The sequence below is a fragment of the Chanodichthys erythropterus genome, chromosome 6, assembly GCF_024489055.1.
Source record: "Chanodichthys erythropterus isolate Z2021 chromosome 6, ASM2448905v1, whole genome shotgun sequence".
NCBI classification, from domain to species: Eukaryota; Metazoa; Chordata; class Actinopteri; order Cypriniformes; family Xenocyprididae; genus Chanodichthys; species Chanodichthys erythropterus.
Window position 1 is genome coordinate 7,548,596 of NC_090226.1, and position 27,727 is coordinate 7,576,322.

At 35.3% G+C, this 27,727-nt stretch overlaps 1 protein-coding gene across 5 annotated transcripts in view; it reads left to right on the plus strand.

The window, feature by feature from the left end:
• atp13a3 (ATPase 13A3) overlaps positions 1 to 27,727 on the plus strand; it is a 50,509-nt gene that overhangs the window by 1,520 nt on the left and 21,262 nt on the right. For 2 of the 5 annotated variants that reach the window (XM_067387936.1, XM_067387939.1), the window contains exons 2-12: positions 14,544 to 14,629; positions 19,623 to 19,710; positions 19,804 to 19,977; positions 22,978 to 23,154; positions 23,305 to 23,375; positions 24,459 to 24,542; positions 25,555 to 25,624; positions 25,759 to 25,893; positions 26,961 to 27,033; positions 27,287 to 27,418; positions 27,535 to 27,717. In XM_067387936.1, the coding sequence (XP_067244037.1) occupies positions 19,660 to 19,710; positions 19,804 to 19,977; positions 22,978 to 23,154; positions 23,305 to 23,375; positions 24,459 to 24,542; positions 25,555 to 25,624; positions 25,759 to 25,893; positions 26,961 to 27,033; positions 27,287 to 27,418; positions 27,535 to 27,717 (1,150 nt within the window). In that variant the 5' untranslated portion in view covers positions 14,544 to 14,629; positions 19,623 to 19,659. Of the gene's footprint in view, positions 1 to 9,178; positions 9,620 to 14,543; positions 14,630 to 19,622; positions 19,711 to 19,803; positions 19,978 to 22,977; positions 23,155 to 23,304; positions 23,376 to 24,458; positions 24,543 to 25,554; positions 25,625 to 25,758; positions 25,894 to 26,960; positions 27,034 to 27,286; positions 27,419 to 27,534; positions 27,718 to 27,727 lie in introns of those variants that run through there. The other 3 variants (XM_067387937.1, XM_067387940.1, XM_067387941.1) reach the window with 3 other exon arrangements.

Genomic DNA, 27,727 nt, shown 5'->3' on the forward strand with positions numbered 1-27,727 from the left:
GCTATTTGATCATTTAATGTGATGATACCTGCTGATACCCGCTGGTAGCTTTAAAACACTCCTGTAAAGTGTTTGTGTAAGCGCTCTGTGAAGACCGTCAAAGGTTTCTATTTACAAATCGTTTTTGCAGCATTGAGCTTTGTAAGCCAATCACAGACATATCTGTTGAGCTTGTGAACGCAATAGCCAATCAGATGCAAGTTTAAGTTAGTCAGAATCCGCTAAAAATGGCAGTTTTTGTTCCGTGCGAGCTCTGCATGCTTTTTTTTCAACAAGCATGCATTAAATGAATCAAAAGTGAAAGTAAAGACATTTATAATTAGAGGTGGGCATAGATTAATTTTTTTAATCTAGATTAATCTAGATTAAAATGGCTCATTTGAATTCTGCCGAAGACATTCAGAATATGTGAGATACCCAAATTGTCCCTGCGTCCCAATGTCCATACTATCCATCCTAAATAGTATGTGAGATTAAAATAAGTGTGTGCCAAAGCATAGTATGTTGAAAAGAGTATGCCAAAAGTCCCCGGATGGTCTACTATTTCCGGTAGATTTTCGAAGTGTGGATCCGTGCACACTAAAAAGGCTAATATTGCCCACAACCCATTGCACGTTGTACGAGGATTCAGTTCAGAACTACAAACACATGTAAAAAGTGTTAAAAACTACAAAACATGACGAATATGCACGATGGACGCTGAGAGGTTGTTTGAGTGACTAATAATCAGTTCAAACTGATAGAAAATATTTATTTAATGTTATATGTGTTATTTTTCATCTGCAAATACCAATGTGGACTTTTATAAAGATCGGATTGGCCATTAACTTTTAAATGCATCTTTATGCATTAATATGAGGAGAGTTCTCCACATGAAAGACTCGCGACTGCAGATCAACGTGCTGCATTTCTCTCCGATACGGCAGGAAATTAGCTAAATGAAATGTGGAGGATGTAAGATGATTGACAGGGCAGTTTACGGTGACTGGATGCGACAGAGAGCAAAGACGCAACTGTATGACGTGATAGTATGTCCCAAAGCTTGTCTACTCTTTTGATACACACTCAAAAGTAGCCTAAGTACTTTTTGTTCACAGAAAGAGTACTTATTTTAGGGCGTAGTATAAGTAGGCGAATTGGAACGCAGCAAATGACTAGAGAAGATTAACCTCAGTGGAGTTAAACTTTTGTATAGGTTATATTTTGTATATTGACATCTTACCGCGTTTGAAACAACACTGATTCTGATGTTCATTCATGTTTATCTGATGCTATAAATGGCCTGATAAGAGATGATGAGTTTACGAGCCTCTTGAGCTGAGGCGCTACAGCAATCTGTCACGACCATGGTCACAACACATTAAAGAAAACAGGTTTTATTGTTTGAATTTCTTAAAAAACTACAGTTTTAAAGCTGGGACTTTGTTAAATATCATAAGTTACCTGCTTTGTCTTGTCAGTGTCCTCTGCTCCGTGATGCATTTATCACTGTGTGACGTGACGGGCCTGACAGCACCACGGCTTGTCGACCAAAGCAACAGTAACTAAGGGGGGCTGGTGGTTCTTTGCGAAGGGTCAGTTCGGCTAGGTATACATCCGCGCTAAAATATCAAGGTGAAAGTCATCATAACTTGTGTAGAATAGACCCAGCTCCCAACCCAACTTTGAGAATAGATTAACGGGGATATTTTTTTTATCGCCCGATAAGAGTCTCGCGTTAACGCAGCACGTTAACGCCGTTAACGGCCCACCACTATTTATAATGTTACAAAATATTTCTATTTCAAACAAATGCTGTTATTTTGAATTTTCTATTCATCAAAGAATCCTAAAAAAAAATCAGTTTCCAAAAAGAAATTAAGCACAACTGTTTTCAGCATTGATGATAATAATAAGAAATGTTTCTTGCGCACCCAATCAGCATATTAGAATGATAATGGCTTTATAAGGTCCCACTAGTTAACATCAGTTAATACATTAACAACTAACCAACAATGAACAATACATTTGTTACAGAATTTATAAATTTTTGTTAATGTTAGCTTATAAAAATGCAACTTTTCATTGTTTATGTTAGCTCAGGTCCATTTAAATAATATTAACAGATAAAACATCTTATTTTAATAATGTGACTAATGTTAATTAATGCTTTAGAAGTATTGCTCATTGTTAGTTTGTTAACTAGTGTAATTAACTAATGTTAACAAATGAAATTTTTGAACTTTTGAGCTGCTTACTGTTATTTAAGGTTAGTTTGATTAATATGAAAAGAGAGAAATCATCATCATTTACTTTGTCAAACAGTATAAAAAGTTTTTTTATCTGACCGCAGAGGTCAAGTGTAGGGCGCCACTGGTCAGACATTGATGTATGTAGTTAAGATGAGGTTTATAAGGGTCAGGAGGTTCACAACGGCTCTCAAACATTGCAACACTTTTGTGGAGTGTAAATATTATGATTTTCATGGCTCAAAAAAGCATATTACTCTAGTGAAACTTTAGCAGAGGGTGTAAAATTAAAAATGGATCACCATGAAGGAAATGGCTGCATTGTTCTGCAGGCATAGCCTACATATTTAGTTATTCCAGTGCTATATCTTTGACATGCTGACATGGACGAACTGGAATTTACAAATTTGTCTGTGCGGTTTTGCTCTCATGTACCAAAGAGCTTTGAGGTGATGCCGAGATTACTCACAGAATACTTTTAGCAGACGCGCTCTAAGACAACAGCGTATGACAGAAAGTCTGCCAGTGTTGAATCAGAGCCCAAGTGTGACATATCGTGACATGGTGCAAGTCTCTTGTGCAGCTTTCCTAGTGTTTGCTTTCAGAATCCTCGATGGCATTGGAATGGACAAGACCTTTCCAGCCGTCCGTACGCGGTTTGCCTACGACAAGTCCCAGAAAACCGATTCTGTTCATGGGAGGCATGATAAAAGACACTGGATTAAAAATAGTAACGAATGTAGAATTTGGGACCAAAGTGTGAACTAAATACCACAGGTTACACCAAAAACCACAGGTTACACCAAAAGAGTCTTCAAGAAAAGTTTTAACCAGTAAACGTTTTAGCTGTTTGACTACTTCAACATTTAAAACACTATTTAATTTTATTTTTAAAAGTATATTAAAACAGAAAGGTTATTTTGAATTGTATTAATATTTCACAATGTTAACATTTTACTGTATTTTTTTATCAAATAAATGTGATCATAACAGATGGTTACAGTTGCTTAAGGTTAGTTTTATGAATAATAATAATAATAATAATAATAATACAAACACAAGTTTTTAACCAGTAAGCATTTTTGGTGTTTGAATAAACCACTATTTTTTTATTTTATTTTATTTTATTATTTTTTTTTTTTTTATTCAAATATTTAATTTTTGTAAATATTTAATAAAAAAAAAAAATATATATATATATATATATATATATATATATATATATATATATATATATATATATATATATATATATATATTTTATATTTCTTTAAATATTTTTTTAATTTTTTTAAAATATTTTATTTTTATATATATTTTATTTTTAAAATATTTTATTTTATTTTAAAATTCATAATGAATAAAACTTTTTTTTTATTTGCATTTTATTTACATTTGCATTTATTAGATCTTGTTTGACCTCATTATACTTCCGGATTGATAAAGGTTGTGTACAGCACCTAAAACCACAAGGAACTGACTTTTATGAAGGGTAATTTACTCTAGGCTGCGGTACTTTGAAACGGGTAACATTATATGTAAAATCGTAATGTAATCTCTCGAAGGTCCACGGGTTTTTCTTTCCCAAGCGGCATTGACAATGGGAGTTGCTAATCCAGACTCTGGTCCCCTTTTCCATTCGATCTTTTGGTTTTTATTTCTGCCCACCGCTTCTTTCTTGAAGGGTACACCTCCTCCATACTCAGTCTCTTTTTTTCCCCTTCCCATCTTGCCATCATCTTCAGCTATAAAGTCAACTGTAGTGCGATAAAACCCTGATATCTTGCATGAAAGGGTCTTGGAATGCTTGAGAATTTAAAATTTTGATTGCAAAGTTTTAATGGATCTATCAACTATTCACTTAACTGGATAATTGCTAAAGGAGAAGATAAGAAAGCTTTTCAGGTATGCTTGGTTTATCTTGCAGTGATATTGGCCAACTTTAAATATTATAATGTGAATGAGTTGTTCTTGGTTTAAACTTGTAGACACTGAACAATGTTCAGAGAATATCAAAATCAGATGCTTTTGTTGAACTGCACATTTGCACCTTCTTAAACAGGATCACAGCAGTTGGATAATGATCTGTGAGAATTTCACATGGGCAAGAGCTTTAAAATGTAAGGAGGTTGTCCCTTTTTCTTTCCTCCTTTCTTTCTTTCTTTCTTTCACTTCTTTGATCATACTTTTTTGACCCGAGTTATTGACCGCAATCGGATTAGAGGATTTTTCTGCGCTGTCCTAGACGACAGAAGAATCGCTTCAAAAATGCATGAGAAAAGCACACATTTTTTGTTCTCCGAATCCCGAAGGATGGCAAGAAATGTGCCCATGAGTTACTGAACCGCTTGTCCAGCTGAGAGTCAAGCAGCTTTGCCCTGTTGGTGTTTGAGATTCAAATGTTTTTCAAATGGTTTAACTGAGCTTTTTCAGTAAGCTTATTAGAGGACTTTGAAGCAGATTTCTTATTAATTATGTTGAATATTAAGGCTATCGTGTAATGTACAACTTGTATGACAAATAAGTGAATTGAGGACCTGAAAGAAACATTTGAGGAATAAGATTATTCAGTGAAAACCAGATGCCCTTATTCCAGTATTTTCTACCCAAATACCAGGTTCTACTGTAAATTCTTGATGAATATGGGCTTTCCATCAAACTTTCAGAATTGTTTCTAATAATCTTTTGACTTTGGTAGCTATTGTAATACCATGTTACAGTTTACTATAAGAACGATATTTTCATGGAAACTGGTGGTAATTTTTTGTACACTTTCTACATACTTAAACCTTTCAAAAAAGTGAATAATATGGAAAAACCAAGTTTGTTAGCCTTTGTACAATTGTGATATTATTTGAAATACTAGAAAATACCAAGTAAATGACAATTTATTAAGAATATTGTGGTAATCATTCATTACCATTATATATAATATAATATAATATCAGCGCTTCCCACACATAGACTTTACTTGGGCAGGCCCCCCACGTATAATAATGGCTGCCCAAGTATATTTGGAGACACATTTTTGCTTTTATTATATTTATCCTCTTATGCTTTTATATCTGCGCAAGATAATGAAACCATCCGCGATCGATAAACTAGTCGTTCAATACATGCTCGTTACGTGTGCGTCAGAACTGTTTACTCCCACTAACATTCCCACGGGCGCTGCATTTTGCAAAGTCACAAGGCGGCGCTGTTGCGCATTCTACAAGCTTGCGCAACAGCACTTCAATCTGCTTCAAAGTGATTCTCAATCAATGAAAAGCGCAGATTTATGCCAAGTGATTGCTAATGAACTCAAGTTGATGAATTATTACAAAGTCTACTTTATGGCTTTTATATAAAATGTTTTAGACGATTGTAAGAATCTGAAGGATCAGCCTGCAATAGTACAGACATTTCAAAATAAGAGTACCAGTGTATTTCGGGCTTGTTTATAATTAAGTCACACGCTAAGTTTTTTTCTTTTTCTTTTGGGCATTATTGGTATTTTGGTTACACAATAAGGGTGCTTTCACACTTGGTTCGATTGCCTGGACTGAACCCGAGTTCGATTGCTCCCCCCTCCCCCTGCGCCCACTGGACTGTGTTCACATTATATTATTTGGGTCCGAACCGCGGTTCGTTTGCGTCATCAAACCAGCAGCTGTTTACTACGTTGCTTAGTAACGATGGCACAGGAGAAGGCGGCAAAATGTATAACGTTGCTCTCCTCACTTTTATATTTTTGTTTTTGAACCATTGGTTTTGTTCACAACGGCTCTTGCGTCTATCTGCCGCGAATGTAGAATGATGAAGGCTAGCAGAAATGAGAGAAGCTACGCTACAGCTCTCTGTTTGCAGCATGTCCGTCACGCTCGTCGGGAAAGTGAGTGAAACACACACACAAACACACATTTTTATCAAATTATACGGCATTAATAGCGGTTCACTTCCGCAATTTGGTACGTTTGCATTCATATCAGACGCGAACCGTACCGGAGTTCACTTGAACCGCACCCAGACCACCCTTTTTAAGTGGACTCGTGTACGGTTCGCGGGTGCGCACCCGAGTTCAGAAGACCGTGTTCACATCATCCAAACGTACCGAACACTGACGTCAATCGAACCCGGGTGCGCACCAAAAGTGGTAATGTGAATGCACCCTAAATTGTATTTAATTTGATTTCCATTTAATTCATAGTAAATTATTGTAGTCTCCCCCACATAAAGAAAGGACTAAGAACATTATTTGACACATGTATTATTCATTTTATAAATTTTACTAGTAAAATGTGTGTCCCATTCACTGAGAGACACTATATGACAGCAAGGAGAACATAGGAAAAAGTGAAACATTTAAATGCTGTAATTTTGTATAATTTCAATAAATAAAAATACTGTTAAAAATCACACATTATTTGTTTGTCACATGTAGTAGACCATTTTTGTGCCCATTTTTGTGCCCGGATTTTTCGCCCGGCTACCACCGCAAGTATATTTCAAACCTGTGGGAAGCACTGATGTGTATATATATATATATATATATATATATATATATATATATATATATATATATATATATATATATATATATATATATATATATATATATATATATATATATATATATATATATATATATATATATATATATATATATATATATATGTGTATGTGTATGTGTATGTGTATGTGTATGTGTATATGTATGTGTATATGTATGTGTATATGTATGTGTATATGTATATGTATATGTATATGTATATATATATATATATATATATATATATATATATATATATATATATATATATATATATATGTATATATATATATAATATGTTATCCCTTTACTATGGTACTTCCACAGTATCTGAGGTAGGGATGCTCGCATTGACCGTTTAACCGTTAACCGAAAGTAAGAATTTTAACCGATTAATACTATCAGTTAAACGATTTATTTGTTTTTTTTGCTGCATGGTTAAAGAAAAATATGCTATATATATACATATATGCTTATTTGTTAACTCACCGGGCGTTTCACACGTGCCAGACATATTTCGCTAAGCAACAAGCAAAATGAAGCGAGCGAAAAGAAGTACTGACCATTTCCAAGCAATCGATCACAGCGTGCTAACGTTTTAGGACAGGTCGATGGTATATAAATCGTGGCCGAACGTTAGCGTTTGTCAATCAAGCAAAACCGTCCATTCAGAAACCGAGAAATTTGACTCTTTAAGGTAAGAGGCTGATCTCTCAGATTGACGCGCGAGCTGGCTTGACTGAAGGATTTGTAGTTTATGGACTGTTTTGAGTTAAAAGCATTGATGGCATCAATAAAAGAGATATCTAAAAGCGAAACGAAAATTATTGCCTCGACCGGCGACACAGTGGGGAGGACGCACGAGAGGAGACCTGCGCGTTTAATTGGAATGTAGACTATATAGCTACTGTACTACTGCATAATACAAAGCTTATCAGTGGCATGCACTTTGATCACGAAAGTGAAAGTGCCTTTTGCGGTCGCATAGCGGTGCCCCCGCGTTCCCATTTCTCTCGATGTGAACCGTGAGCTCCAGTCCATTACAATTCAGGGCCATGGTATACTTCATTTCCCGCATTCCGCTTAGTCTCGTGCGCGAGCCTTTCAAAGAAACTCCTTTGCCCATGAGCGCGGAAAGACGCGTTCGGTGTGCACACGTGCACCGTCCGTGGTCATAACAATAACAATCCTTGAGGTAGGCCTGCTATTTTTATTTGACGGAAAAAATGTCTAAAATACCGGTTGTTAAAAGCTTCAATGGATTCACCGTGTTTTTGTTTTGTCATCTTAATTTGTTAAACATTTAAGTGAAAAATATTTAGTGTAGGCCTATTTATTTTATGCCTTTTATTTAAATTATTTTTTTCTGCTGTCAGAAACGCTGCAGGTGCGTGACAATTTGATAATGTGAATCCAGGTTCTGTTGTTTATCTGTTCTATGCTGCTGTTTGCATGTTAAAATAAACCCGTGGAAGACACAGACACTCGTCAATTGTATTTTTTATTTAATGTCATATTATATAGGCTATACAATATTATAATCTTATCAGTTAACGGTTAATAATCGGATAACGAGCGTCGGTTGTCGGTCGAGAAATTTAACCGAAATGAGCATCCCTAATCTGAGGTCTTTTAATCATATTTTTAAGGGTTTTATAGGTTGTTTTGGTTCAAAGTCCAAAATTGGCATGCCATCCACAAAACGCTCTCAATAGTCTTCATATAAACTTTTTGACCTTGGTAAAATTGTTTTAAAATTCTTTTATGTTCTTTGAAATACTTTGGAGTACCAAGTAAATTATATTTTATGATGAATATTGTGGTAGTAATTCAGTACCATCATATATACCTTTACTATGGTGTTGCCACAGTGTTTGTGTGTTTTTAATCATGTTTTTAAGGGTTTTATAGGTTGTTTTGGTTCAAAGTCCAAAATTGACGTCTGTCATCCACAAAGCAGTGTCAATAATCGTATTATAAAATGATGTCGGTGGGTGTGTGTTTTATAAACGATGCTGGTTGAGAAAAGTTAGGGATTATGCTTGTTTTCTACAATTTTTTTTTTTTTTTTTTTTTTTTTCGTTTTGTTGGACTTTGTGAGAATCTTGTGAAATCAATACTCTGTCCTCGTAGATCAAATCAACAACTTCGCAGCTTGTCTGATTTGAATTTGTGTTTGTCTGTAAGCTTAATGTTGTTTATGTAATTATTTTTCTCCTGCTCTGTTTTATCTTCATGATGTTAGTCTAAATCATGCAACAAAACACGCCTTTTATAGTGACACATTAACCCAACGTCAACTCCATTGTTGAGGCCAACTAATTATTAAACCCTTACCGTCTATCTTGCCGCTTATCAGCGAATATGCCATGAGACTCCGTCATTGTTCGAAAGGAGTTTCCTCCTAAAGTTTTGAAGGCAGTGATACTGGAGTCGTGCTGTTGCAGTTAAGGTCAAAGCGATGGTGAATGCAGCGGGAAACAAAACAGGCTGTGATTAAGAAAGCGCATTAAACCCAAAACATGACTTTTTCCTCTGAAGGCTTCCATGAATTATCATGAGGGCTGCCAGTAGGTTCATTGCATATTGTTGTTAGCTGTTGTGTTCGGCTGGGTTTTCACTTTTGAACGTATGACTGCTGAAACGGCTTGTTTTGATGCACACCCTGGAGAGCGTTCTTGTGAAACTGGCTGTAAATGGAGCTACCTGCAGAATACTGACTCAGCGGGTGCAGCGCTCTCCGAAAACTTCAAATCAGTCAATCTGCATGGATATCAGACAGCTGAAGAAATCCATGCATGTAGGATGAGCTTGTCAGACAGACTTTGTGAAATCTAGCTGTCAGACACTCTTAACTAAGGTATTCTGAATGATTTGCTGTTTGTTTTTAGTTCTTTTTTAATTCTTTTAAATCTGTTTTTATTGAGAAGAAATCTTATTGTAGAAGGGAAAAGAGGTTCAACATGGAACACAAGATGAGCATCAGATGATTGTTGCATGCCATAAGGGAATTTTGTGCCAATAATTCCTGTTAGGGCAGTCATCAAACATTTTATTTATTCTTTTTTTTTTAAGTCTGTTGAAAAATAATTATATACATATTTATTATTATGTGTGTATACGTATGTGTGTGTGTATAAAATATATATATATATAAGTATTTGAGGAACAACATTATTCTTTTAAATCTGTTTTTATTGAGAAGAAATCTTATTGTGGAAAGGAAAAGAGGTGGAACATGGAACACAATTTGCTCTATATGCAAATTTACTCATCAGATGATTGTTGCATGTCATCAGGGAATTTTGTGCCAATAATTCCTGTTAGGGCAGCCATCAAACATTTTTTAAAAGGAAAAAAAACAAACAAAAAAAAAACTATTATTTTAAGTCAGTTGAAAAAAAATAAAAAAAAATGAGAAAATTAAAAAATAAATAAATATATATATATATATATATATATATATATATATATATATATATATATATATATATATATATATATATATATATATATATATCACACATATTATATAATATATATTACACACACATATTTTATAATATATACACACACATATACAGGGTCAGCACTAGGGGTGGGCTAAGGGGGCTGGAGCCCCGAATGTTTTTCCAAAAGCCCAGAATCTTTCAGGTTTGAGGTTTCTTAACAGTGCAGTCAAAATATAATTTTTCTAATCTCTCTATTAAAATATGTTAAACAGTTCAATATCGCTTTTCTGTAGTATACACCGATACTGGCAGCGCTTTCTCTCTCTTCTCTCTGACAGCCAGTTCACGCACACCGCAGTTGAACACAGACACGCCTCCTGTCACTCACTCAGAGCAGCGGCAGGCCTTGAGACTCTCGATCAGTCCGGTTGAACTGATATGACAACTTTAGCACATTTGTCAGCTAAACATTCCTTCACTGTTTCCCATTAATTACCATGCCACCATTGTTTCATAATGAACCGAAAATTTAAAACATAGCCTACATTAATGGTCTCTAACATTGTATTTTGCCAACGAACTAAAATCGAAACCGTGATATGGCTTTGTGCCTTAATAAAACAGCCAAAGACAGCGATAAAGTATAAATACAGTCTGTTTGTGCACATTTGCTCACGCGATCAGCTGGTGATCAAATAATAGCTTAAGGGTTTATCTCTTGCAAGTGAAGAAATTGGTCCAAAAGAATTGTAATTTCCCTATACTGTTTTATAAAGTAACTACTTTAAATTTTAATTTATTTTACAGTGCTTTTGTTACAATATATGGATATTACTGTCATATGAATAATTATAAACGCCTAAATCATATTATAATATTATTGTAATAATTGTTTGGCATCCTAAAACTCCAGTGTCAACGTAATGTAGACTGAGACTCTATATCACAACTAAAAAGATGTTTGAGCCCTCTTAATGTCCAGGTACAAATCAATGCTGTTTCTTTGTTCAAACTGCACACTGTACATGGGCTTAAGCTCTCAGTTTTGAGCTCTCAAAGTGCACCAAATTTGCATTTAACCTTAAAATGTACAAAATTTTCATGCTTCCGGACCCCCCTAGAGGAGATACGCCCAACAAAGTTTGGCAAATTCCTGTGGGAAACGGTGTACATTTTATGAACTTTACTCAAGCATACTTCTACAAAGTTCCTTTTATGATGGTAAAGCTGTTAACATGTGTCTACTAAAAATTCAATCATTTAAATAAATGTTGAAATATTTAAATTATAAATACATAATAAAATGGCTAAACTTAACTCATTCGATTATTAAATCATCAAACAATTGGTAAATGGCTTTTTATTTCATTTTAGCATTTGTTTCCGCTCATTTTTTATTTTTACCATTTTTGCCATGTTTTTTAGGGCTGGGTAAAAAAATATCGATTTCATGATTTTAATCGATTCCCATTTTTACGAACCGATATCGATTCTTAAATCCCCAGAATTGATTAGTCTAGTCTGTTTTTCAGTTGATGAATGAGCAGAATATAGCGCCTTCCATCCAATAAATCGCAATAATCTTTGCGCTTTGTTACTTTTGATATGAAGCAAAGTCTCAGATTTCAAATGACTTCCATCTTATTATGAGATTCAAAAAATAAATACCGTTATGGCGCTATTTAATATGTCACGACAGATCGTTTTAGCGCCTCAGTTAAAGAGAAGCAGCAGCACGAGCGCATGTGAACGTCCTCTCCTCTGCTTTTATACCAGTTACAGCGCAAAATAAACATGACTAAACATCTGAAGATATGTTAAAATATACAGTACAACTTACCGAAATCCGTATCATGTCTCGTGTAATCGCTCAATCAGTGATGTGGAAAGACGTCAATAAAACAGCTTGTAAACAATGTCACGTAACGTCACATTTACCTCAGAAAAACATATTCAGTGACCATAAACTCATTAGTCAGCTAGAAAAGTGAACTCTAGAAAGCAGCATTCTGATAAATATAGCTATGCACCGTTACATATTCATTATAATTTTTAATGTTCTTCAATATTTAATGCATGTTTGAATAAATCAGTTATGACAGCTGAGATTTAAATGTTTATATTTCAAAAGAACAAATTGGAGTAGAAATATGATTATGTAATTCTAAACTTTATTTATAATAAAAACGTCATTGAGTGTAATTTAAGTGTTTTGTATATAAATAAGTTAATTTAACCTTCAATATTATTATAGTAGTACCAGCTGACTTACATGTGCAGTTTACAGCATTAGAGATTTTTTTTTTTTTCCTCTAGAAAATTTACCATGTATAGTAACTGAAATACTACATCTGAAATAATCGATATTGAATCGAATCGAAAGCATGTAAATAGTAATCGAATCGATTCGTGAAAATTGTTTCAATACCCAGCCCTATTATTTTTGTATTGCTTTTTCATTAAAGCATGAGCTCATTTAATTTCATTAGCTTTTTAAGGGTTACAGTTTACGGTACACCACTCAACAATAGTGGGTGTCACTTTTCAAACTTGATTCTTGACCCGTTTTTCTTGCTGATTTTCATGACAGCTATGGCTGAGCAAAGTACAGTAAAATATCTGTTGTTGACGGTTGTTGGATGAAGTTGGTAACTGAAATGTTGAATTTAGCTATGTTTCCATCCAAAGTTGTGAATTCAACTTATGCACAAAATTGAAAAATTGCCTAAAACATTTGCGAATGAAGCTGTGTTTCCATCCCATGTGTTCAAAAGAACAATTTCCTGGGAATTTGGCACCAAATATCTGTAATAAAAATGGAAGGGAATCAATCAGGGAAGAAACTGTTGCTTTTTTCCTTCATCATAAATGACGAAACACAAACTTTGTCATGCTCTCTTGCGTTTGGATGCTGGTATTTGGGAACCCAATCATGTAAGACAATCCGGCAGGGAATTGTACCAAATCATTCTGATGACAGACTCCGGCTCAGGCATTTCAGAATGATCAGGCATTTGAGATCCTGTGCAATAAGATCAGTCCGTTGGATAGTCAGTTATCCAATCACATTCTGTTGAGACATTCTGTTTTTTTTTTTTTTGTTTGTTTTTTTTTTTGCGCATTGTGGGATTTATTCTGTAAATGTCTTTCCATCATAGTTTATGTGCTTGTCTTCTTATTAGATAAATTGAGCGCATACTTTTTTTTTTTTTAACGCACATTTTTTGAATTATGCGCATCTTGGCATGTCCATCCAGTATTTTTTATTTTTTTTGGTGATCCCAAAATGCACATAAAAAATAGGTGGACAGAAACATAGCTATTGACATCATTAATAATCTACTTGTATTAAAATAATTTAATTGAGTAATTTGGCCCTCCATAATTTGCGGCCAGACTAAACAAACAAATAATTTATTTGTGCTTTGAATATTTATTTGTGCTCAGGATGAATAAATGACTAAATATTTATTTATTTGCATCCTAAATGAATACATTTTTACCTGACTGTATTTTACAATTTCTCTCTTGTATTAATCTGAAATGTCTTATATAGTTTTTTTGTTAATTGTATGAATTTTGTTTATTCTGTTTTTGCCATGAAAATAGCCTTGTTGCTGACATGGCGTTATAAATACATTTTTTTTTATTTGCCCTCAGAATTAGTAAATTAATATTTATTTGTTTGTTTTTTTTATTTATTCACACTCAGAATTAATGTTTATTTACCCTTTAAATATTTATTTATATTAATAATAAGTGTAATTAATTAGTGTACTGTAAGTCACTTACTTAGCATAAAAGCGTCAGCTAAATAATAAATTAGTAAGTTATGCCAAAGGCTATCCAACCAATCAGGTGAAGTCTAGCAGTGACACTCTGACCCCCACAGCTCAGGATGGCATGGAAACCTCTCTGAGCTTTATTTCATTCGTTTTTGTGCAAATATAGAGTCAGATGTTTTGAATAAGGCACTCATGATATAAATTTCCTGTGGGCTTTATTCTGCGCTGTTGGCAGTGTTGTGAGTTGGGCTTATTTATATTTTTCATCAGACACTGTTTGTTTTATTAATGTACAGAGCTCTTTATTTAATTTCTTCAGTGTCTTTGTTCTGACGTTTAAATCCAAGCTAGTGTGTTGGAAAATTTGAACCGCTGTTGTTCACTTTAATGTTTTCTCTCACTGCGAGCTGCTTATAAAGACTCCGTAAATCTTTGAAAATGTTCTTCATGTCTCATTTGAGAGAGCTGCAGAACGCTTCCATTAAAAGACCGAAGGCTGTGTGATTCATGGACTTTAATTAAGATTTCCTCTTTTGTTTCCTCTCAGGAGTCCAGGTCTGTGAGAGCGTACAAGAGAGAGGCCTCTTTATAGGTGAAAGGATTGCCCAGGGCCACAGCGCCCAGAATCTCAAGGTAAGGGAATGTGGATGTGTACAAAATCATTATTCCTGCAGTTCCCTTACACCTTGTCCTAAGCAGATGCTATAAGATTCCAGCGACAAGTAATCTGTCTGTCCACACCTGATGCGACTATAAGACATGACACAATCAAAAATCACAGTGTGTGTGTGGGCGGAGCCTCTCTGCAAGCTCACTGCACTCGCAACGAAATGGATAAGTACATAGTCAATTCATAAATATAACACAATTTTAACATTATTAAAGCTACAAATTGAAAAGATCTCACCCTCATGTCGTTCCACACCTGTAAGACCTTCGTTCATCTTCAGAACACAAATTAAGATATTTTTGATAAAATCTGATGTCTCTGTGAGGCCTATTGAGAGCAAGATAATTATCGCTGTCAATGTCCAAAAAGCTACTAAAGATGTATTTAAAACAGTTCATCTGTCTACATTGAGTCAACCTTAAGAATACTTTTTTTGCACCAAAAAAACTAAATCAAGACTTTATGCGATGCCAGTTCCGTAAGTTGAAGGCGTAGGACGTACAGCGCAAGCGCTTTGAAGAATACGGAAGGCGGTCTGGCGGAAGCTACATATTTTGCTTCATAACTTGTTAAAGGGTTAGTTCACCCAAAAATGAAAATTATTTCATTAATGATTCACCCTCATGTCGTTCCAAACCCATAAAGGCCCGTACACACCGGGACGAATATCGCACGCGTTTATCGTCAGCGTTTTTCGAGACGTTTTTTGTGTTCACACCCAAGCGATTTTCACCGGCGATGTGCCGAGTGAAAGTGCAAATTCACTCCCTGACAGTATGTGGCGCTTGTGCTTAACGGTAGTGCAAATAAACATATGATATTAATAAAGTAAAAGATTAAAAAAATACATGTATAAAATGGCATACATACATACATAAATATATAGTGCAAGTGAACGGTAGTGTAAATAAACATATTTATGAAACAGACATTCTCAACTATATTTCTTGAATGTAAAAGGGGAAAAAAAAAGTAAAAATACAGAAATAATACTGTGGCAGAGCACCCATAGTGTGCGTCTCAATCAGCTCTCTACTTCACTAGTCAGGGCACTGATCAGGGATTCGGCCACATTCATTTATATGGTATACTGATACACGACCTAGGAAGCTAGGGAGCTGTTTAGACGCAGGGATAGTTTGTAGGGGTCTTCCTCGTCTACGTACTTTCTCTTCGTCGTCTTGTGTGCTCGGCAAAACCATTTTGTACTTGAGCGCCACCAAGTCGTGTTTTACTGTAACTTCAGCAGCTCCAGGCACGTGAACAAAAGCGGCAATCTCATTGGTCGGCCAGTTTTTAACGCGGCGCGTCAAACCAAAAAAAAGAACCTGAGGCGTTTTTTTTTTAAATGATGCTTTTACGCCTTGCGTTTTTCGCGTCGGTGTGCACACTCACATTGGCGCCCGTTGTTTGGTCACGAGGCGTTAAACGTCGGCGAAAATCGCGCGCGATATTCGTCCCGGTGTGAACAGGCCTTAAGACCTCCGTTCATCTTCGGAACACAGTTTAAGATATTTTAGATTTAGTCCGAGAGCTTTCTGTCCCTCCATTGAAAATGTATGTACAGTATACTGTCCGTCCAGAAAGGTAATAAAAACATCATCAAAGTAGTCCATGTGACATCAGAGGGTTAGTTAGAATTTGTTGAAGCATCAAAAATACATTTTGGTCCAAAAATAACAAAAACTACGACTTTATTCAGCATTGTATTCTCTTCCGGAATCCTTTCCATTGAATTGATTCCATTGAATTGATTCCATTGAATCCTTTCATCTGTCGGCATAGGTAATGCATTTTTACGTCGCCGTGGTTGTTTTTGGCGATTAGGACATCCGCGACATGCACACTTACGCACCATTTTAAAAAATATAGCAATACCAAAATACAAACAATGTAGAATAGCTTGAATACAGTGTGCGTCTCCCTCAGACTGTAAACAAAGCTCTGGCGCACCAGATAACACATCAGCAGCGTCACTGCGGAGTCGTGAACCACACTCCGGAGCAGAAGGGGGTGGTAATGCACCAATAAGCTGGATGCCAACCTGCCGTAAAACAGGAAAGAAGCAGCAGCAGCAGCGGAGTCATGAACGCGAATTGACAACAGACCCGGAAGAGAAGACGATGCTGAATAAAGTCGTAGTTGTTGTCAGGATATTTATTAAAATTTCTCCGATTGTGTTCATTAGAAAGAAGAAAGTCATATATATATCTAGGATGGCTTGAGGATGAGTGAAGCTTGGGGTAATTTTCATTTGAAAGTCAACTAATCCTTTAATATCGCATTTCAAGTAACAACTTTTACTTTAAAAGAAATATTAGTTAATTTACTCCAGATCGGTCAGTGAAATGCAGCCTCAGTCTGCGGCTCATGCCGATATTAATTGGTTTTAAGATGATTTTTTTACTGTCAAATTAAACCTGGGTTGGTGACTGAAAGATTGTCTGAGGAAAAAAAAGTGTCTGCTAAATAAACGCTTGCGTACTTGCATGAAACATTGACATGGGTTGGGTAAATAGGCCTGTCAGGTTTATGATTGCGCTGTTTCCTTGCATTCATCGTACAGTCTGCTCAAGAGGAAGTTAAAAAAAAAGTGCCACATGTTGCATTCGCGATTTGCGTCTAAATTGTAGCTGAGAGCAGAATGTGGCCACATAGCAGCTGCTCCAGAAAGGGAAAATGGTAGGAAGGGCTCGGTCCTGAGTTGGGTTTCCCCTTACCGTGGTGTGTGGTATGGGTGCGGGGTCCTGATAAGATCAAGGCCTGTGGCAGAGGGCAGGGAGCAGTGAGTGGGGCATGGCCACTGACACCCGCCTGTCTAACACACACTCACACACTTTCCCTGTTTTCTGTCATGCTGCTTCCCTGCTGCCCTATTGTTGAGGTAACCACACCAGCACGGCGCTGGTTTCCTCCCTGCTGTCCCCTCTGAGCAGGTTCCAAAACCTATTGAGCTGCCTTCTAAAGGCCCCCATATACTCACGGCAAACTTTTTTCGTCCTTTGCTTAAAGGAATAGTTCACCCAAAAATGAAAATTCTGTCATCATTTACTCACCTTCAGGTTGTTTCAAACCTGTATGAAGCTCGCTCTTCCGCTGAACACAAAAGAAGATATTTTAAAGAATGCCAGTAACCAAACAGTTGATGGGCCCCATTGACTTCCATAGTATTTTTTTCCCATACTATTGAAGTCAATGGGCTCCATTAATGGTTTGGTTGCCCATATTCTTCGAAATATCATCTTTTGTGTTCATTTCTTGACAAGCTTCATGAAATTCACCCTTACAAATGATAATAGTACTCAGTAGTTATTTTACTGCTGAGACTTTGTTTGGCTGGTGGTTTGTATTGAGAATGGCAGATCAACCAGTTTGTCTAATGATTATGAGAGCTGGAAAGAGCCTCTTGAATGACTGACGCAGTGTTTTTCACCGATCCCCAACTCCTTCCTCAGCAAACGGCTTCGGTTACACACACATACACAAGGACGTTGTACATTCCTGTCACTCTTCAAGACAACTGCAGCTCTGAATCGCACAGACATGAAATTCAACCATTAATCTCTTTCATCCTCAGTGTTTGCATCCAAGGTCCAAAATGAATTCCCAGTAAGCACCAATTGAAAATAAAAAGGTAGTTGGGTGGTTACTTTTATTGTGGTTTGATTTGAATTGTGAGAATGATAGTTTGACCTTCGCTGATGTAACTCTAGAGCTTGGATGTCTTCGAACAACTTTTTCCTCTGTGGAAAATATTCATAGGATGCCTATAATTCCGTATGGTGATGTGTCATAATTCTCACATGTGCCAAAAAAAAAAAAAAATATATATATATATATATATATAAAAATAACATTTTTGTTTTTGCCATAAATATAGCCATTGCTATGGAAGCTTGTTTCCACCACTGAATAAAAAATAAAAAAGGTAATTGCGACTTTACATCTCACAATTCTGACTTTTTTTCTCAGAATTACGTGATATAAACTCTCAAATGTGATTTATAAACTCATATTTATGTGATGTAAAGTCGCGATTGGACTTTGTAACTCGCAATTGCGAGTTTCTCACAATTCTAAAAAAGGAATCAGAATTGCGAGAAAAATAATCATAATTGCAGGTTTAGATCTCAAAATTCGGACTCTCAAAATTCGAATTGTGAGGTATAAAGTCTGAATTGTGAGATATAAACTCAGAATTGGACTTTATATCTCACAATTGTGAGTAATAAAGTCAGAATTGCAAGATATAAACTCACAATTGCGATAGTCAGAATTATGAGTAATAAATATAAACTCGCAATTCTGACTTTTTTTCTCAGAGTTGCGAGTTTATATCTTTATATTAGAATTGTGAGTTTATATCTCAGAATTCTGACTTTATAACTCACCATTGTGAGAAGTCACAATTATCTTTTAAATTTTATTCTGTGGCTGAAACAAGCTTCCATACTTTGCTGATATTATATATTCATTGTTTATGAAAACCTAAATACCTAAATAATTCCAAATATGTTTTTTATTACAAATATAAAATTGAATGTTAATGTAAAAAAACATCTAATGTGAAACTAATAAAGTGATAGGAAATATTTTTAAATATTAAAATTCAGTTCATCTACCATTAGTAGGTTCAAATAAATTTTTGACCCTGTGGATATAAATCTCTCTTTCTGTTTAGAGACATTTTTAATCATGTTTGATTGTCAAAATACCCACTGGTTTGACAGCTGTTGTCTGGCTCTCAGCGTGGCTCTCCGCTGTAGTGCTCAGGATCATGACTCATAGGAAGTTCTTCTCCGAGTGTTTGTGTTTACGTGTGCACATGATTATGTGTCATCTCAGGTCAGCTGGTTGTCAATACAAAGCAATGGTATAACAGCTGTTGTTGAGCCTCACACAATCCTTACTGTACTACACACACACTTAGCGTGTGATCTCTGCGTGTGTGTGCAGGAGCGCAGCAGCAAGTCATCTAGGACTGAAGATCAGGATGGAGAAGGAAGATCTGAAGATTATCAACAGGGGTTTGGAGGATGAGATGGTATATATTCTTTTTGTTTCTCCTTCCTTTTTATGCGCTTTTTTCCCCCTCTTATAAAGCTTGTTCATTCACACTCATTTTCTTTCTGTGCAGGAGTTGAGCGGGTATCGGCTGTGCCGATGGAAGCTGGTTCTGGTCAGTTTGGGTGGTCTTTGTACAGGCGGTTTTCTTTTCCTGCTGCTCTATTGGATGCCTGAATGGTGTGTGAAGGCCACCTGCACACGGACTGCTGTCAGAGACGCAGATGTCGCCCTCTTACGAAGCACTGTATGTCTTAAACCTCTACAAAACTTTTTGGGCTTTCTTTACACCTTACATTAACATGCGATTAAAATCTGCATAATGTCTAAGTTTTTAGATATTCTACATCGCATTTAGATCTTATCATGCTCATGTCACGTCACATCATAACACTCCTACAAATGATGCTAATAATAGATTAAACTTAGAAAACAAAGTGCTTAGTACAATTAAAAGAACTCACCACAGAAGTTCTTGTGATATCATTAACAAATTCTTAACATTCTTCTTAGGTACTACAGTAACTACATGTATCCTGTAACAAGGACACTGTAAATAGTGTGACTGTATTTTAATTTTACTGACATTAAAAATAAACTATGAAAATGATTAATAAAAAGATGACAAATAAATATACAGCAAAAAAAATTGACCAATATAAACAAGTTGACAATTAATTTTCGCTGTTAACAGATAAATGGTCATTTTAAAATTCTATACTAATTTGTATAATATACAAAATATTTAAAATAATATAAAAAAAAAAAAACTTGTAATAAAATATAATTTTAGTATTTTAATTTAATAAAGACAGGAATTCCCCTAAAGAAATAAACAATAAAAAAATAAATAATAAAACTAGAGACATTTATTGATTTATTGATCTTAGTTGATGTTAATTTCAACATTAGTTAATGCACTGTGAACTAACATGAACAAACAATGAGCAGTTGTATTTTTATTAACTAACGTTAACAATGATGAATAAATACTGTAACAAATGTATTGCTCATTGTTAAAGGATTACTTCACCCAAAATGAAAATAATGTCATTAATTACTCACCCTCATGTCGTTCCACACCCGTAAGACCTTTGTTCATCTTCAGAACACAAATTAAGATATTTTTGATGAAATCCGATGGCTTAGTGAGGCCTCTTTTGCAAGCAATGTCACTGAACCTCTCAAGATCTAGAAAGGTACTCAAAACATATTTAAAACAGTTCATGTGACTACAGTGGTTCAACCTTTATATTATAAAGTGACGAGAATATTTTTTTGTGTGCAAAAAATCACAAAATAATGACTTTATTCAACAATATCTAGTGATGGGCGATTTCAAAACACTGCTTCATGAAGCTTCGAAGCTTTACGAATCATTTGTTTCATATCAGTGATTCGGATCGCGTATCATACTGCTGAAATCACGTGACTCTGAACAACTGATTCAAAACAAAAGATTCATAAAGCTTTGAAGCTTCATGAGGCAGTGTTCTAAAAAATTGGTACTCACATGAACTGTTTTAAATATGTTTTGAGTACCTTTCTGGATCTTGAGAAGTTCGGTGACATTGCTTGCAAAAGAGGCCTCATTAAGCCATCGGATTTCATCAAAAATATCTTTGTGTTCCGAAGATGAACGAAGGTCTTACGGGTGTGGAACGATATGAGGCTGAGTAATTAATGACAGAATTTTCATTTTTGGGTGAACTAACCCTTTAAAGGTGCCCTAGATTCAAAAATTGAATTTACCTGGCATAGTTAAATAACAAGAGTTCAGTACATGGAAGTGACATACAGTGAGTCTCAAACTCCATTGTTTCCTCCTCCTTATATAAATCTCATTTGTTTAAAAGACCTCCGAAGAACAGGCGAATCTCAACATAACACCGACTGTTATGTAACAGTCAGGATCATTAATATGTACGCCCCCAATATTTACATATGCCAGCTCATGTTCAAGGCATTACACAAGGGCAGCCAGTATTAACGTCTGGATCTGTGCACAGTCATCAGACTAGGTAAGCAAGCAAGGACAATAGCGAAAAACGGCAGATGGAGCAATAATAACTGACATGATCCATGATAACATGATATTTTTAGTTATATTAGTAAATTGTCTTTCTAAATGTTTCGTTAGCATGTTGCTAATGTACTGTTAAACGATGGTAACTTTAACCACATTTCTTACTGTATTCACGGAGACAAGAGCCGTCGATATTTTCATTTTTAAACACTTGCAGTCTGTATAATTCATAAGCACAACTTCATTCTTTATAAATCTCTCCAACAGTGTAGCATTAGTCGTTAGCCACGGAGCACAGCCTTAAACTCATTCAGAATCAAATGTAAACATCCAAATAAATACAAAACTCACATGATCCGACGCATGCATTCAGTAGGCATGATGAACACTTTGTAAAGATCCATTTTGAGGGTTATTAGCTGTGTGAACTTTGTTTATGCACTGTTTAAGGCAAGCGCGAGCTCCGGGGACAGAGAGCATGAGCATTTAAAGGGGCCGCGACCTGAATCAGCGCATTTCTAATTATGCCCCAAAATAGGCAGTTAAAAAAATTAATTAAAAAAAATATTTTAAAATATATTTTAATATATTTTTAAAAAGTATTTTGAGCTGAAACTTCAGACACATTCAGGGGACACCTTAGACTTATATTACATCTTGTAAAAAAACGTTCGATGGCAACTTTAATGTTAGTTAATACAAATGAGCAAATGAGACCTTATTGTAAAGGTACACGTGTCTTCCTGTTTAACCTTATGTAGAGGAGTTTATGATCGTTATATATTTCAAATCCTTCATCTTGATAGTCTTTAACATAATTCCGAATTGCATAATGCTTCAGGCGTCATGATCTTTAGTGGTAGATAACACTCAACTCTGAGGCAGCTGAATGGCAGCCGATAATAGTGCTTTGGTGTGTCTGTTTGTGTTGTAAAGTTAACACTGACAATCGAGTATGTCACTTTACTCCACATTCCTTTTTTCATTCCTAGGCTTTATTGGGAAGTTGCCTGTGGACTATGTAAATCCAGCCTTTTCAACAAATGCAAAGTTTTATAAAACTAATGCAAAGTCTTCTAATTTGCCTGAAACATTTCTAGTGTTTTTAAGTGTTCATTAAGATCACAATTAGTTTTAGTTGTTGCCTATTTGTAATGGATAATGCCATTGTTTTGGTTATATGTGTGTTCGAGTATAATCTGTTTATGTATTTGTTTATAGGATGAGTTTAAACGCTGGTTTCGAGCGAGGGTTCGGATAATGCTGGCCCCTGGGAAGAACCCTTATGACAACCTGGCCTCTCAGACCGCCTCCCCCCAGGCCAACGACCACGCCCACAACCCCTCTGACTCCGCCCCTGAGAAAATCACCAGGAATCCAGAGGACCAGCATGTGCAGGTATTATATGCACAAAATCCTCCTCATCCTTCCCACACAAATTCTGCAATTCCGCAAATTCTAGTTTTTACAAACTAAACAATGTAGTTAAGCTTCATTGGTGACTGAATAAGTCTTTTTCTTTTATCCTTTTCTTTTTTTATATTACAGATACGTTATTTTACCCTTCACAGTACTAAATACTTTTGGAACGACACCATTCACAACTTTGAAGTATGGAAGTAAGGAAGCATGCCTGATTATCGCTCTTGAATCTAAAGTAGATAGATCACCCAAAAATGAAACTTGTCATCACTTACTCACCCAAATTGTTCCAAACCCATAAAACTTTCATTCATCTTCTGGAACACAAATGAAGATATTTTTAATGAAATCTGAGAGATTTCTGTCCCTCCATTTAAAGTCTATTCAGACTTCAATGCGTTCATAAAGAGACCGTAAAAGAAATTTGTAAGAATCGAGTGTTTTAATCTAAAGCCGCTTTTCTTCCGTTGGGCCAAACCGTACTCGTTGCTTAACCGTTCCATTATTGCTTATTATATACAGTTAGCCAACCATGCTGAGAATTCTGGGCCGAGAATGGTTTGTAATCATGTTGTGCTGAACCAAGCTCAAATGGAAATATAACTGGAAACATTCCTTACCATTCTTAGAACCGTTCAGCCCGACGGCGGAAAAGCAGCTAAAATCTTCTGAAGAGACACAACTTTATATGAAGAACATATAAAAGAATATTTATTCACATATAAACATTGATCAGAAAACTTGGGTATTCATATTTGGTTACAGAAGCTCAATCATGCTGGCTTGATGCGCGAGAACCAATGAGGTTCATTCTCATGAGAAGTTTGAACTTCCGCAAGAACCAATGAGGTTTGTTCTCGCACATCAAGTAAGTATGGTTGAGCTTCTGTTTATTTTCGCTGGTCAATGTTTACATGTGAATAAAAGCCTAAATTCAGTCTGTTCATCATATAAAGTGACCGTGACACTTCAGATGACTTGGATTAAACTGTTTGACTCATATGGATTACTTTTACTTTTATCTCTTTATGAATTTTTTGAAGCGCCAGAGTTCTTGGCGAATAGTCTTTCAATGTAGGGACGGAACTCTCAGATTTCATTAAAAAATATCTTTATTTGTATTCTGAGGATGAAAGAAAGTCTCATGGGTTTGAAACGACATGAGGATGAGTAATTGACAGAATTTTCAATTTTGTGTGAACGATCCCTTTAAGATTAGTGACAATGTTGCTCTGTGAATCTCTGGTACTGTTGTTAAAACTATTGTCATCATTCTGCAGAGGACTGGAGGATCTGAGCATGACCTGCTCATCCATTCACTCAAAGCACAGCGCCGGGCTCAACAAAAACCAGCAGGAGTACAGGTGAAACCTTTGACTGAATTTGTCACTTTTAGAGGTAAAGTCTCCGCAATAAGATTGACCTGTTGGGGGTTTTTGGCCAGTTGATAGAACTGTCGCTCACCATATTGGGCCAGAGTACATTTATTGATTGTGTACAAGTGATTTTATGTCTTGCAATCATAAAAATTTGCTTTTCCTTGATATATTTAATGTTATTTTGCAAATTCCGCAGTTTTAAATGTCACCAATGTAAAGTTGCCCAACATAGATGAGGTTTTTATAACCAAAGTAATTGGGATGGTCTTGGAAGCATTGTTTAGTTGGATGGGAAAATGATAAACAAATCACAATATGCCATTATTTTCTAGCAACAGTGTTTAAAAACCCACTATTTTACATAATAGTTCGATAGCACTTTACAGAAAGGTCTCATTTGTTAACATTAGTTATTGCAACTAATAACTAACATGAACTAACAATGATCACTATATCGGTTATACTTTATTTTAAGGGTCAGTGTAATAATACAATTAAGTACTCAGTAATATTAATTAACATGTACTTACTATAGGGTTAGTTGCTTGTAATTATGCATAATTTACTCTTATTACTATAGTAAGTACATGTAACATTTAACAAGGACACTGTAAAATAGTGTTACCATATTTTTCTACAGCTTCTATTAACCTTTGTTAATGCTATTTATCATAACTAACACAAATATATAAATTTTACAGTACATTAATGTTAATAGATTTAACATTTGATCTGAAAAAGTATTCTGAAATTAACATTAGCTAAGATTAATAAATTCTACAGAAGTAGAAGTGTTGTTCATTGTTTGTTCATGTTAAGCGATGTAGTTAACTAATGCTAACAAATGAAACTTTATTGTAAAGTGTTACCAATATGTTACACTTAAAAAGATGTCACTTATAATGAAATGCAATGTTTTGTGGTGAATCCATCCTAATTATTCTGAACTGGATTGCACTGTACAAATCTCACTTTGTCCTTTTCTTCTCTATTTTAGGAGATTTTTTTTCGGACTGAATGAAATAGACGTGAAAGTGCCTTCTGTTTTCAAGCTGCTAATTAAGGAGGTACGGGTGAAATGTGAAACTGACCCAGGCAGGAGAACGGCATGACACAGCACTGCTGACTCTGCTGTTTGAGAATATGTCTTCTCAGGAACTTGAAATAAGTGAACTGAAACTTGTCTCCATCTCTTTCGCAGGTCCTCAATCCTTTCTACATCTTCCAGCTCTTCAGTGTTATCCTGTGGTGTACCGATGCATACTATTACTACGCAATGGCCATAGTCGTCATGTCTGTCATATCAATAGCTACCTCTCTCTACACTATTAAAAAGGTAAACAAGCTTGTAAAACGGCATTTGCTAAATATTTTATTTCCGTAATGATGTATTTTGAGTGGAATGGAGTAGTCAGTAAACAGAACTTGATTTAAAATTTTGGGATCCTTGTGAGATTCTGACCAACACTGACTATAAGTCTATATTTATTTTGAAGTTTTGGCAATTAACAGAAAAATGAATCATTAAAATTCTGTGCTATTTTGTATACTATACAAAATTATTTTGTATAAATGTATATTTATATATTATAAATATTATTATTTATGTATATTATACACAATATAAATGTGTACTATTTTAAACATTATTATAATATTATTTTATTAAAAAGACAAATGCCTGAAAAAAAGTCTAATTTTAGAAATGGTCAATATTAAAATTCTAGACCATTTCATATTTATTGTACACTATACATACTATAAATGTACTCTTTACTGTTTTAAATGTAATATTATTAAAAATTTAAATACAGTTTCATTAAAAAGTCATGAATGCCCCTAAAAATAAGTAAATAAACTAAAAAACAAATTTTTATAATTTTACAAATCTTTTACATTTTTATGATTTTTTTAAAATGGTATTTTTATTAGAATTTTACGTTTTACAAAAAGCAAAAGAAAACCAAAAAAATACATTAAGAAAATATATACGAATCAATAAGTGATAATATTAACAATAAAAACATTAATATAAATGATTATTAATAATTATTAATATCATCAACCATTAATAATAAAAAAATAAATAAAAAATAAAATAAATAAATGATTTTTTGTTTTTGTAGAATAACAAGTCCTGATGCATATTGAAACGTAACAATGTTACAATTTGATTCCATGTTGTCTTTACTTATAGATCAGTATAAAGTTGGATTTTAGAGTTATCAAACATAGGTGTTAGTCATGGGGCGCATCCAAGGTTAGAGTTGTTAATTATGCATATGCTATCAGAAAATTATGCAGTTAATGTGTGTATTTTAAATGCCTATTAGATATTCTGTGCTGCCTGGACAGGCGAATGTTTATTTGACCTTCACAGGAACATTTTCTTTTGTTTTACAGCAATATGTAATGCTACACGACATGGTGGCAACACACAGTACTGTTCGGGTTACGGTCTGCAGGGGCGAAAACGGTACGGCTCAGATGTACTGAAATAGCATTTTCCTCAACTCTTAAGTATATTTGTAATGACGGGCACTGCAGCAGGCCTGGATTACCTGCTTCAGGGAGACTGATGCAGTGGCCAAAGTCACAATGAGTCAGCACTCTGCCTCCTGTGCAAGGAAGCATGGGTAATAAGTGATCTGCTGAGACAGACTGGTTTTATTTCACTGCTCGCTCTTCCCCCACCCTCCCTCTCTTTGGCTTCCGTTTTTGCTGTATAGAAAAGGAGGAAGCCCTGTCCACAGACCTGGTCCCCGGTGATGTCATCGTTATCCCCAGCAACGGGACCATCATGCCATGTGACGCAGTGCTCATCTGTGGAACCTGCATTGTTAATGAGAGCATGCTCACAGGTGATTGGCGATTGTATTTCTTACTTGATCAAATTGTTTATTATTTGTGAGTAAGATAAAGAAAAATATGTCTCACAGATATTTCTATGTTCTCCTCTCTCATTTCCTGCCGTTAGGTGAGAGCGTTCCGGTCACCAAGACAGATCTTCCGAACCCTCAGCGGGACAAGAAGGGTGTGGATGGTGACATGATCTACAGCACGGAGGAACACAAAAGACATACGCTCTTTTGCGGCACAAACGTCATACAGACCCGCTACTACACGGGAGAAATGGTTAAAGCTGTGGTGGTCCGGACAGGTTAGAAGCC